The sequence below is a fragment of the Cyanistes caeruleus genome, chromosome 3 (assembly GCF_971803275.1).
Source record: "Cyanistes caeruleus chromosome 3, bCyaCae1.hap1.1, whole genome shotgun sequence".
Lineage (NCBI taxonomy): Eukaryota > Metazoa > Chordata > Aves > Passeriformes > Paridae > Cyanistes > Cyanistes caeruleus.
Window position 1 is genome coordinate 42,636,238 of NC_141703.1, and position 14,659 is coordinate 42,650,896.

Genomic DNA, 14,659 nt, shown 5'->3' on the forward strand with positions numbered 1-14,659 from the left:
TGCTAAAAATAAATAAAGAGCAAAGTAAGAAAGAGCTTTAGAAATACCCATGATGAAAACTGGCACTTAACTGAGAAATTGCCAGACAAAGAAATTGCCCACTCTGTTTGAACAGAATACTATTCTTCAGCATAAATATTTCTGATACAAATCAATGAAGATGAAGTGATCTAAAATACACAGCTGGTTCACAAGCCTTAGAATAAATTTTATCCTTCCAGTACCACAGATACTTAAAAGGTAAGGAGATATGCAAGCATGGAACATGAAAATAAAAGCCATGCTTCAAAAACTCATACTGACTTTAATTCAGGAACCCACATCAAATAAGGAAATCAGGATTACAGGGTGCCCCACAAACCCAACAGAGAGAAGCAGATTCTTAACTGAATTCACTGAACCTCAATTTGCAGAGAAGCTTGAACACAGATGTTAGAAAACAAAATACTTAAAACAGTGTACTTTTTAATACTCAAATTCATAATGGCAACCCAATTCCTACTGAAATTGATGTGACTTGATACCTCAGTTGACACTGTCTAACTTGTGGGAGCAACTGGGACACTGAGGCGGGAGATGAAGAAGCAGGCTAATTTTCCTCTATAAGTACCTTTCTCTCACTGTTGACTACAGGAGAACTCAAGAAAGCTAGGCTCCCAACATAGTTGTCAAGATTACATGGAAGGAAGATGGGTTTTGGTCTCTTTGTGGATTTAATTGAGCTGCTCAAATGCACTCCACTCAAGCACAGGCAGCAAGGAGTCTCATGGCTCAAGGCATTTTCTCTTGTTAATCGAGAAAGATACCACCAGGAGTCATGACTGGTGCACTTCACCGTCCTTTTCCTCCACAGCCAACACTGAGCACTAAACTGCCTAATTTAGGACAGAACTTGCAGCAGAATTTCTAAAACTTATAATCACTAAATATGATCAACAGTAAAAAGTAGGTACCTTTCAGTGACAAAATCAGATGCCGTGTCTTGGCAAAGTCTTTCAGCAGATCCTCAACAGATGAATTAATTATCTCAGTGACTCCACCACTCAGCTGTCTTGAGTAACACAATGCCAAATCACCATGTTATAAAACTGATCTCAGTTAGTTGTACTTTTCACTTGCCACCTCTCAGATGAAAAATATAAATCCTGGAGTTCAAGGTCTTCACATATTCAATGTATGAATGAGAAGGTGGGAAAAAAAACTATCTTTTCTTTAAGAAAGTGTAAAAAAAAAACCCCAAAAACTATATAACTTGAACACATTAGTGTATGTTGCAAAACCTCCTGCTCTTACTGTACCAGAAAAGACAACATAAATTGAAAATTGATGAATTACTGTAGGTAGGTTCTGAGGTACAGTATGGAAAATTCTTTAGCTATAAAATGTTTTTTTCAACTACCTTCCTTCAGACTGATACTGCAGACATTCAACACAAAGAATTTTAACTTTTGAAGCAAATGTAACCACAATGGTTCTCTTTATTCTTCTTGAAAGAGAAGTATAAGAGTAACTGTATTTATAAACCATTACATGCAATCCTTCATGGCTATTCTTAAGAGAGCTTTAAGTGAAAAACTTATCAAGAACAGAGAACACTGGTTTTCACTTTCATGTATTTATAAGTGTGAAGGAAAGGGTCAAAGGCAAGAGTAGAATTCTCACAATACTTTCCTTGTGAATAACAGCTGAGAAGTCTGGAAAGCAAACTAATTGCTTAAGTTTCACATTATCAACAAAGCTGTCTTTTGAAAGTGAAGTTAAAATCTCCATCATCTGTTATGTTTGATCAAGTTAGTTTTGACTGAAATACTCACACTGTCTAAAAAGAGAGCTTTTTTTTTTAAAGGGTTTCAGAGACACCTAAGAAAATGCTGTTTGACTTCTAAGCTTTTTTTGGGAAAGGACCCAGTAACCGTAAGTACTGCCATCAGAAGAACCTCAACAATGAAACAAATGGTGTCTAGGTAGAAAAAAAAGTACATTGAAACAACAAATATTATCAGATTATTTAGAGCTTCTGCTACCTTAACACTAAACATTGAAAGAACCACAGAATCCATTAGGCTGGAAAAGACACCTGAAATTATTGAGTCCAACTACTGACTGAACATGACGTTGTCAACTAGACTGTACCTCCAGTCATTTCTTAAACACCTCCAGGGATGGTAACTCCACTACATCCCTGGGAAGTCCATTCCAACGTTTAACAATCCTTTCAGTTAAGAAATTCCTCCTGATGAATTCCTCTCCATGTCCCACCTGAATCTCCCCAGGCAGAGCTTGAGGCCATTTCCTCTTGTCCATTTGCTGGTTGCCTGGGAGAAAAGACCAACCCCAACCTTGCTACAACCTTCTCCCAAGCAGTTGTAGGGTCACTCCTGAGCCTTGTTTTCTCCAGGCTGAATATCCCCAGCTCCCTCAGCAACAGCCCCAGCTTCCACTGAAAAGTGGGAGCATGTGATTCTATCTCTACATATGGTAAAACAAACAGAATGAATGTTTCAAATCTTAATCCATAACAAAGCATTATCCAACATTCCCCCAAACATGATTTCAATCTGGCTCCTAGGTATTTTAATGAGAAACAATATCTGAAATAGAAAAAGGAAAATTTAAAAAAATACATTACTTGGCATTAGCCTATCTGTGTAATTCTACCACAGACGTCAATTCTCTCTTCAGAGGAATCAAGGTATTTTCTAATCATTATGGGGCTGCTGAAAGCTTTACACAGCAAAACAACTGTAACTTCAGTAAAGACCCTAACAGGTGTAGATCTCTTCCTAAGAGGCAACTATATCATATATATCATATATCAACTATGTCCTTCCTTGGAAAGCCAGATTTCTGCATGCATCCCAGTAAATTATAGATATATACTAAACTTTATATACTATATATACTAAACTTTTCATGCCTCCTGAGTAAAAAGTAGCTTATTCTCCCAATCTCATTTTATTCAGCTAAATCCTAAGCAGCAGTGTTAAAAATGCTATTGTCCAGCAGTCCAACTGCTGTCAATGCTAATATTAATAAAATCTGCTTAAAAGCAGCTTGAATAACCATAAATATACAGCGCAACAGAAGGACCCCAGAACACCTGTGATAGAAAGACGTAGCACCACAGGATTCACAGGAGAACTGTGCTTCTTCAGAAGAATCCCTGAGGCCAGGAAAAAGGTTTTAGATATTCATTGAATACAGATAGTATTAATGTTTGTGCTTAGGAAACTGACTGAAAAAAAAGCTTAATTTGTGTAATACACAGGAACAGAACAGCTTTTTTTTTTTTTTTTTTAGTATTACTGATTTTAATCTCAAATGAAAGAGCTAACTAAAAATAGCCAAGATAAAGAATCAGAAGTTAGGAGCATAAGAAGGAACATCAGATAAATAAGACAGGAAATGTACATGAAGGAGCAAGAGAATGATGGATGCAAGTTAAAATTTGATATAAAGAAGGAAAAGTACACTAAAAAAGAACCAGAACTCTTCCTGCTCTATGAGCTGGCTATGAATTGTTATCTATGACTGAATATGTTTCTGTTTCACCACATTTATTCTGCTGAGGAATTTGGTGTATCGATCAAAGGCATTATCAGGGATTCTAACATGTGAATTACTACTACCTGTGTTTCCTTGGCAAAACAATGGGGTTTATTTTTGCAATACATTAATTTTGTGAAATTGTTTTAAAGACCATACAGACAGACTAAGAAAGAAAGCAAGCAAGAAAAAAACAAAACAAAACAAAACAACAAAACCTTATCCGCGGATACAGAGGAAAGAGTCTAAAACAAAAGGTCTGTACATATACTGCAGCATTCTCCTGAAGTCAAATATGCTAGAGTTCCCTATCACAGTATTTGGGAATGAAGTTTAGAATTCTTCTCTGAAGAGCATATTTCTCCCTCCAGCTTCACAATAAGCCTTTCAATCACTTTTTAGCTCAGTTCAAGCTCCTCTGTATTTTAGACCCTGGCTTTGTCCTTAGACAAGCCAGTTGTCTGTGGCCTCCTCAGGCAAGGAATAATATGATATCAGTGCTGTACATAGACAGAAAAAAAAGCAGCAGCAGAATAGATCTGATGTCCATGTTGTTAAAATAGCTAACACATAAAGCATTGACAGTTTTCTTTACGACGTATTAAAATCCAGCAAAGTGGATGAACTCTTTGTACATATCACTCAAGAGGAAAATTAAATAGATTATTAAAGTATACAGTATACATACATAAATAAATTATTAAAGTATACAGTATACATACATAAATATTGATCTAAATATTGATCTAAACCACCAAACAACAACCTAAACATTTTTCCAAATCTCAAATTATTTTCTTGAAATCTGGAAAAAGACATATGGGGCTTCTCCTTGGGATTAATAAGCCATGTGTAAGCAAGTACCTCTCACTAGTCCTGTGAAAAGTCAGCCAGCCACCCTCTAACTGGGGATGTAAAATTCTCAGGGTGGGAAAGAGAGCAAGTAGAAATCTATCTCTCCCATTATCATCAAAAACTCAGAGATAAAGGCAGAAAGAACTAGGGATTTAGGCCCTGCTATGGGGACACAAAACAAGGATGTCTTGTCAGTGTTTGAAGCACCCTACGTTTTGAATTCACCAGCTGTTCAAAATAAAATACTTAACTACAAAAGAGAACAGAGTCCAAGTCCCCCTACTGTCCATTTCTAGGTAGACACCTTTTCCCACCCTCAACAGAAAGGAAGGGAAACAAACACAAAGTTTCACAGAAAAAGTAGTGTATTAAAAATGTTACAAAAGATTCTGGCTTCTGTGGTCTCACAAAGTAAATACTTGGAAGAAGTTGCTACATACAATTTTTGGAAATTAATCAAAGCGACAAGAGAAAAATATAAATCACAAGTGAAAGTGCTTTCACTTAATGCATTTCTCAGAGGTGCTCCAAGGCATAACCTTACTAGGGTAGTAAGAACAAGTAGATTAGAACAGGCCTCGATGTTCAAAGGGCAACTAGATACTGGTGTTGGAATAAATCTGGGAGTGTACACCAGGAAAAACTCTTTCAAAGAAAAATTCCTGGAGTAGAACTTATTTCAGACAGCCTGGAGAACAAGAATTGTTTCTTTAGATTAATTTTCTTACATCTATATAAGGCTATGTAGCACTATACTGTTCTTATAACACTGGTTTCTTGCTCCTAATATCATTCTTTCCCTTCATAGTGCTAACAGATTTCATTTGATAAAGGGAAGATGACTTGGGGCAGAAACAGGCAGAAATTGTTTCTTCATGGTAAAATAGCAGTGTTATAAGATGTCAAGATGCTCAAAGTATCTCAGTTTTGTAAAAAATAGTTGTCATGCACAACCTTTCTCCATCTGTGATCAAGTAATAAAAGCTTTGCCAAAATCTTTGAAGTCTTGTTTTTTGTTTTAAAACTTGATAGTTTGAAGTCCCATCAATAGTTCTCAGGTTTTACTACTTTCTTAAAAGCCTGAGACTAATTCAGTTAGACAGTATGAATCATGGAGCAGAGTGCGAAATAAAAGGAAGAAACTTTGGCCATTATCTGATTTTTAAAAAAGCCTTAATGAATAACCATACAAAAGCTGACTGCACCGAGCAATAATGTCAGCGGTGTACAAGTCTGTGATGTTAAAAAAAATAAGTGACTTCAGTACCTAAATAGGTAACGTGACTTGACACTCCTAACCCAAACCATTCAGAAAGTATTCAATTAGGATAAAAAACCACATAGATCCTAAGGTCTTTAAAGATTTGTAAAGCATGCAAAGAGTATCCAAATCAACCATAAACACTTGATGTGACAGACATGGTCTAAATAAGAAAGTAAAATAGAATTTTGTGATACATATATAATGCTAAATCCCACTTAGTTGCAAAGCTTTTCGGAGAGACTGAATAACTTAGTGGTCTTCCCTTAAATTTCTTCATAAAGAAGAAACATGGGGGGAAGTGTGTGGAGAAGACTGCATTCAGTTTTCTAATTAAATTGGCACTATACATCTCCCAAAGAATCATTCCAGTGCCAGACTGTACTATGATGAATGCTTTCTTACATTCACACTCACCATTTTTAAGACTGGAACAGGATTGTAGATCTGACTGCTGTAACACACCTTGGGCCTGCAAAATAGTTATTTACAAAACAGTGTAAATAACAGTGGCTGGCATATGATTGCAGTGCATCTTCAAAAGCTGATGGATGCTAAACCTGACCTAAAGAACTTGAGATTGGGTTGATATTCTGTCATCCCCAAATAACCTGTTCCGATGGCTAATCAACTTGACTATTAAAATGTATGGCTTGGTCCACCTGGCCCATGTACATTAACCAAATGGGGAAGCACTGGCCTAGATATTGCCTAGATACTGGAAATGCATCTCAACCAGCTGAGTACCTCCTCATGACCAGAGATCACCCTGCCTAGAAGATACATTCACCACTGTGGATTTAATTAGTAGCTCACCAGGTTCGTATGCTGAGTATTCACTCTCTCAATGTGGACCCAAGGGACAGCAAAAGAATGCAACTAACACTGCATCTCCATATTAAATAGGTAGTGTCAACTTCTGAAGGTTAAATAGTAAAGAAACAAAAGAAAATAGGAAAATAGAGCTGTAGAACAAACCAGCATATTTTTCCCCAGAATTTGTTCTCACTCTAAAACTTTGAGTCATGAGTAACCAATACCACCTTTCCTTGTATTATTATGGGAACAGAAGTAAGTTAGAAGTTGGTTTTTTTTTTTTGAGAAACAACTTAAACATTGAATTAAGCTTGACATGCTCTCTTCAGAATATTTTTCTGGCTTCCTTTTCCTAGAACATTAAATAGAGCTTTCTTGGTCTTCAGAATTTTAAGTTTGAAAATACTGCAACACTGATCTCACACTGTATGAGGTTTTACATTTTCAGGTGTGTTACGTTAAAAACTATCACTTGTTCTGAATTCTCAACATGAACAGTAAGAAGATGCCAAGACTGGATTTCTTTCAGTGTCACAGAAGTTACTTTCATGTAAATGAGCCAAGTTAGGGCACTGCTCCTTCTACTACAGCTGCAGCTTCTAGCTGTACTGTGTTTCACTGAAATTTAAAGCTAGATAACACAAAGAAGAGAGAAGTCATAGACTCCTAAATAAAACCAAAACTTTTTTTCTTTAGATTACGTAAGGAGAGTAGTGTCCTCATTTGAGAAGCAGAAAAGAGACTTTCTGGATTCCCTGAAAAAAATCAGTTGACTAATTCTTAATACTGCCTTTGATTTTCACCTTCGTTTCTGAAACTTACCATCAGTTTAGGTGATGGTCTTCTCAAGAAAGTACTGTTGCATTTAATTATAGACTGGGCAGGGAGGGAACTGAGACTGTAAAGTTGTAGGGAAATGAAGAAATTAAAAAGACACACCTTTTTACCCTTTCCTCTTCTTTCTGATTAATGTCCTAATTTTATACTTCTGTTATTATTTCTCTAAAGATTGGCTTTTTAGGATTTATTCAACTCAGATTTTTTTATTTGGTTTCTTTAATCTACTTCTGTGATGAGTGCACAGACAGCAGCTAATGGTGAGATATTTTCTGAAGATCTTTAATTGGCAGGAATTATTTTTGTCACTAGTGTGTTTTTGATTTGTTTTATAAGAGGTGTGGAGTTTTAAGAAAATATGCAAAAAGCTTGCACCTTTGTGCATCTTACCAAATCTTTTTAACAGTGCGTTTCTGTTCCAGTTGCATTAGGAACCATAGCAACTGCAGGGAGGGAAGCCGGGTATCAAAGAAGTATTTCAGCTAGTGAAGCAAATCTGTAGTTAGAAGCAAAAACAAAGCTACAATCATGATTAGTTTTCTTTTCACCCTGCTACCTTTCCTGTCCTGCATCTTAACTGGGATGTTCCTGAAAAGCCGCCAATTTGAACAGCAAATTTTTTAATCTTCTTTCCATAGGCTACAGTGACTCTTCTGTGGCAGTGACATTGTCTAGAGCTTCAATATAACTTAGCCCCTTACTTTCAGAATATACATGTATCTTATATACAGATGTATAGGAGTAATCATTGGAGTTGACAGACATACATGATCTCATTTCCTTTGAACATGATGGGACTAAATGCCCCTGCCTCACATGTAGACACTGCATTGTTGACTTCTACATTCTGAAAGAGTGAACTTGAATCTTTTGCCCAGAATAGTGTAATTTCCTTTTCTCTAGGTTTTGCAGGATATCCTCTGTGGGATCAGTATCTTGCTGTACTGTTAGTCCAGGAGTCCAGAAAGGACACCTATGACAGCTAAAACAGTACAGATAGATGCCTGTTGTGCAGCTGAATCAAGCCCTGAATCTCATCCCAATGAACTGCTGTTAACATCTTTGCCTCTAGGAGGGTCACACTGAACTATGTCATTAAACCATTCTGTTCTTAGGCAGTTACCTTTTCTTCTCTTCATGGTGCCCTTCTAACTTCTCACTATTGCATTTTCCATGTTCTGGGCTAGTTTGTACCACACTAACAGCACGGAAAGAGGAAGCAAAATCAAAGTTCTTTAAACCAAAGGGGTCATTAATCTGCCTCACAGTAAGGACAAAGTGCAGTGAGTGGAGGAAGAGCAATCTTTAAATCCTGAATTATAATAAGTACTCTAAAAACATTGTCTTTAAAAGAAAACAGCAGGTTTATAATCCCCAAGTGTAAAAGAAAGGGAGAAAAAAAAAGCCAGCTTAATAAACCATTAAATATAAAATGGAAATATTAAATTAAGAACTAAATCTTTCCCATGGGTGTAATCACTACAAAATTTCCTTAAATATTAGCTTCTACCTAATAACACAATAAAGAAAAAGACTTTGCATAAAACAAATCACAGATTTTAATCCTCTACTCTGAAGGAAACCCTTAAATTAGATGGCTATTTCAATTTATTTTCAAAACAACAAGAGTAAGCCCATGAAGAATCAAGTCTCTCATGGGACTGATCAAAATTGAATTTGCAGTTTCCTGTACTATGCTGACAATCATTTACAATAAAATCGGAATGAGAAAGGGAAATTGTCTGTGGGACCACTGAGCCAGGTAATAGCTTCAGTATAACATGGTCACAGAGCCAAAATTAAATTAAAATGTACACGGAATTTTAATATGGTTGAACTAGGCCTTACTTTGCTTATAGGATTCTGGCCTGCAACTTTCAAGTAACAGATCTGGAGTGAAAAAAACTACTCACTGGAGTAATCTGGCATTTTACCTTACCAGCAATTTGTTTAAAATAACATAATATTAGAATTGTGTTAGGCAAAACAAATAAAATTAGCTTGAAAACTATTTCAGTTTCAAACTGTTAGGACATAATGGAAACACAAAGGAAAGCCATTTTATGCCTTCAAATTTCTAGTCCTTCTCTGTACATGTACAAACCTTGTAAATTGTAACTACATTATTCCATTGAACAAAACTCAAAAGGCCTCACAGGCACAACATAAAGAACAAGGAATACTTCAAATATTTAATTATTTTCAGATGCCTAACAATAAATAGACAAATATATTTACATAGCCATAATGTATTTTACACAAGTAGGGAACAAAGATTAGTATGCTTCAGTTTAAAAATAACACATTAACTTGATTTGAAAGAAATCTTTTCAGTCATATAGCAAGCCAGGCCCTGCAGAACATCTTTGCCATACTTTGCACAAGTTTATTTTCACAAGCAGCCAGCCCATGGCTGTCACAGTGGTAGCAGTGGAGGGAAATGTCCACTGGAATTTAAATACATATCTCATCATTCTTAAGAGAAGTTAGATAATTTTCTCCCAATAAGAAAATAATATATTTTTTAAAAGTCCTGTGACCTTAGAGGAATCACTGAAAAGAGTAATGAAATAGATGAGATCTGGACACTGAAAGTATATCCAGCCCAGAGGTCCTACATAACTTGAAAAACACTTATTCTAAAGTGATTCAGGCCTGTGAGTGCAGACTATATTTATAAATTGTACAGATAATTAAAACTACTCACTGGAGCAGTAGCCTTGCTTTGTAGCACACAAGTACCCTAACCACCAAACTACAGGGCTAATTTTTCACTTTATTCTATTACAGTGGATATTAAGTAGGTACACAGATGAAGACAGCTAGAACAGGGAAGAGTTACATACAACTAAATAAATAACCCAGAAAACAGACAACTCTCCTCAGTAAATTCTGCTGGTTTTTTTTAGACACTGTCAAGAACCCCTACCTAAATGGCTACTGTACAAGTACTGAATGGCTATGCAGCTGATCTACAGCAGATCTGTAGTATGCTGTATTGACCTGCAATGCATATGCATTTCAAATGCACTGAAAACTGAATACAAAATGTTCTCTTCCAGAACTCGAGGATCAGCAGATCTCTATCATGGCACTCCTCTAGTTTGCATGGACCTAAGTTCAAGCCTTTAATGCAAAATGAAATTTGTAGCTTTATTAAAATTGGATATTACTTGTATCAATAGCTCTTTTAAAGAATCAAAGTAGAACTACTGATATTGGCTCATGACACATTTTGTATTAATAAGTTTTTTTCATAATCACCGTTAAAATCACTGTCATCTACTTCACTACATGACACACATACCTTTCTGCTTAATTCAAGAAGAACAAAAAGGAAAAATAGATATTCACCTCTTATTTTGCAAATAGCCACATGATAAGCAAAAGCATGAACAACAGATTTGGCAACGTGTTTACAGAACCTTCTTGCACATTTCTACCTCTCAGCAGGAGGGAAGCTCCAAGCAATAAACCGGCTTTCATTTGCATCAGGATAAAAGCAATCACCTCCAAGCAGCTGATAGGTTGGAAACTCAAGTGTGAGCTTACTGCTCAATAACCTGCTTTTGTTGCCAAATTGTACTCACACCCTTGCACTGTTAGATAGGGTGGCTGTAAGGTTTCAGAGAGTAGGGAACTTCTGAGGGCTACTTTGGTGTGCAGAATAGACTCACTGGGGCCCAGCTTCAGATACTCAGTGTAGGTATCTAAACATTTGAAATTTCACTATGTATCCAAGCTGTCATTACAGTCAATGGTGACACTGGGCTCAGCTCAGTTGTCTAATCATAGGTTTCCACTGACATTTGATAAGTCCTTAGGTGTTCAGCAATAACCTTGGGGTTTTGTGTCCACAGGAGCAAAATTCCCCTCTCAGGTTTATGTGTCCTTTACAGTCCTTTTTGCATATTACCTGGCTTAATTCTCTCTTTTTTATACTTCATCTACTTCAAGTACAGGTATAATTTTTTTACAGGAAAAGTCAGTACTTGGTTTTCTGAATTTTGTAATAATGTATTTTAATGTTTGATTAATTCCAATTTGATGCAATTTTACCCTCCCTCACTTTTCCTTTTTGCTGTTTTGACATGATGGTTTTCTAATTTAAAAAGTCACTTAAAATACAATCAGATTTACCCACTCTAGATATAAACATACCTATCTTTAAAAATTCCATGTAAGACCAGGTAACGTACCTGCTGGGAAAGCCAACTGGTCTTACCTCTCACAAAGCTATTGAAATGCAGTACATGATTCCACTTCTAAGCAGTATGTCAGGTTCACTGAGATGCAATTTGAAAAAAAAAAGTTAAAAGTAAGACTGTCTTTACTGAAAAAGCTGCACAATTCTTTGAATTTCCCATGTAGAATATGTAGCTCATAATAGCAAAAGTATCTGTTGAAGTGCCAGTGTACAGATCTGTTAGTTCTATATACAATAGTTCCACTATAGGACTAGCAATGAAAAAAAAACAAAAAACGTATACGAAGTTATGAACAAATACATGTTCTTTTAATACTGATGCATAATACTCTAAATTTAAACCCATTCTGCAAGAGTCTTTATGACTGAAGCAATCCATCCCATTATGCTACAGTAAAGAACTCTGTAATCTTCTTGGAGTGAGATTAATGAACAAACCCTTTTTGCTAGAACATAACAGCCACAGATTAATCTTAAAACTAGTTAAAACATTCTAATAACTTAGCTTTTCCTTTTAAATCACATTTTAAACCTGTCCTAAGGCAAATAAAATTCTATTGAGCAGTCCAGTTTAACCCCTGGCCTGAAAGCAGGATTAGTCTTATTTACAACATAATTCTTGGCAACTGTTTTCTTGTCCAGCTTGTTTCTAAGACATAGAATCCTCAAAATTTTTAACCAAAAGCATTTTAATGTTGTTACTGGAAAATATTTGCTAATATTGAGCCTATATTTTCATTGCTGCAGTACAACACCATTGGGGCTTTATTTACTATAAAGGAGTACAGATAAGCACTTTCTCATGTGTAGGTTTTTTATATGTAGATTTCAGAGCACATTTTTTCTCTCTTCTTTCCAACTGGTCTGTGTCTTTCAAGTACACTACCCAAAACTGAAGGATGTTCTCCAGCTTACCAATGCAAAATATAAGTCTCAATTCACAGATCTCTGCTGTCTTTCTGTTTAAAAATCTTAAAATTGTTGCCTGCTTGACAACAGTATGAAACTGATGACTTCTGTCATCTTTTGATCCATCATTATTCATAGGATTTCTCCTACAGAAAAAAAAATCCATTGCAAGATATCCCCCTTACTATTATGTCTTCCACTGTTCCTCCCCAGCTAAATGGAGCACTTTGCATTTGTTCCTATTGAACAACAGTTCTTTCACACTTTGCCTCCATTGTGTCAGTACTATTTTGAGTTCTGTCTTTCAACAAGACTTGACTTGCTAACTTTTTGGGTTTTTTCTTTTTCTTAACACAGAATAAAAATAGTAAGTGAAAACTTCCATGCGTATTTGAAAATCTTGGAAATCTAAAAGGCTGCAGGCAATTCTACCTTTGAAATAATACTAAACATTCATTCAAAACCATTAACTTTATACTACCTTCTCTGCTGGAGTTCAGTCTTTCAGACTCCTGTATTTTGTCAGCTATCAGCTTCCCGATGTTCTCAGAATAAGCAGGAAGCAGGCATACATGAAAATGCAAATTTTCTAAGGCCACTGCTCCCAAGGGAGTGATGCTTTAAATTTGTACTCCACTTCTTTTTTCAAATGCATAAGAACTAAATAAAGCATGAAAAAAATCTAAATCAGCATATTTCTGTACTGATCACTGTGTTACAGAAATATAAACTAAAAAACAAAAATATGAAAAAAAAAATCATAGTACTCACCAAGTATGAGACTGAACAGTGCATCAACATCAGCTTAATTGTAACTCAGACATTATTGTAACTAGGAGAAATAATTGATGGTAAATGAACAGGCTGAGACTAGAATCCAGGAGCACAAGTGCACACTTGAAAATAACAATTTAAGCGAAGACTGATGTGGTGAAAACTGTTACAGAAGCCCATTAAATCCAGATGGATGGATGGATGGATGGATGGACAGACTGACCGACCTGTATGTGTGCTGTGTCTATCACAGCACACATATAGGCAAAGAAGTATCTAAAGATAAGAATGAGATAGAGTAGAACCAAATCCCTTTGGAATGACAGAAGACATGCTTGCAATACAGAAATAAAACTCAGGATTAATAATGAAACTATAGGTATTAATCTAAATCTCCAGATTTCTGCTCTTACAGCAGTCCCTTAATGCTGTGTGTCATGTATATACAGACATACTGGGCCCAAATCTAAGTTTTATTAGCGTAATGTTTATCCTGCTTTTTTATTATAAAGGATTCAAAATACCATATGAATAGGTGTTTTCTGAAGTTAATGAAGTCTGTGTAACAGCTTTGTTCCTTAGACCAACCAGTGGATATAACAACTCTTCTTTGTTATTAAAATTCCCTGCTTCCTCAGTCCAGAGGGGAACATGATCATAGCTGTGGGAAAGGGCTGCAGAGCAACCAAGAAAGAGGAACATAACTCTGGTGAACCACAGGTATTTTTGAGACCTTCATCCCCCAATATAACAGAGTGACAAATGAAGTCTCTCAACCTGTCCACATTTTTGTCTTTTAATAGAACCCTTAAGTTTCATTTAATTAAAAGAAGTTGGGATTCACCACTATTTAGATTTAGGCTTATTTATATCACACTTAAAATATAAAGGATTATGGAGATGAAAAGGAAGAAAATGTTGGAACATCAAAGCAGTTCATACTGCAAATGATCTGAAGGGCAACATATCATTTGAAACCATGAGAGATATAGCAGCTCTAGCTGGAAGTTTTCTGATCTTCAAATCATTCTTCAGAAAACTTCACAAATGGAAAGCAATTGAATCAGTGCCAAGGCACATTTACTTTCAAAAAGATGAACAGAAATTCCATTATTTCTTATGGCTTACCAGAGAAAGCAGCTCAGAAGATTTCAACACATTTTCTAATTCACACAATTTATTTTAGCTACTGACTAAAACTTTATCCTATTTAAATGTAATAATTGTACTGTGATCTCAAACAATACAGTGCAACAATGTGACTTCATTTGATTCTGCTCTAGGATAATGTAGAAATTGATCTACTGTGTAGCAATAATTTCACAGAAAAATGTGAAACTGCATCAAGAAAGCCTGATTCAATATACTTCAGAACTTACATGGCAAAGGCATTAAATTTTTCCTACACAGTAGAAAGTGTCAGGTAATGCTGTATTGAAGAGTGCAGTTTATTA

The 14,659-nt window shown here is 35.8% G+C and overlaps 1 protein-coding gene across 6 annotated transcripts in view; it reads right to left on the reverse strand.

Annotated features, from left to right (window-relative positions):
• The window catches only part of GPC5 (glypican 5), a 584,277-nt gene that overhangs the window by 557,876 nt on the left and 11,742 nt on the right, over positions 1-14,659 (reverse strand). Inside the window, exon 3 of one of the 6 annotated variants that reach the window (XM_086880905.1) lies at positions 6,080-6,134. The exons of the other annotated variants lie outside the window; for them this stretch is intronic. Within the exon in view, the coding sequence (XP_086737031.1) occupies positions 6,080-6,134 (55 nt within the window). The remainder of the gene's footprint in view (positions 1-6,079; positions 6,135-14,659) is intronic. 6 annotated transcript variants of the gene reach the window in all.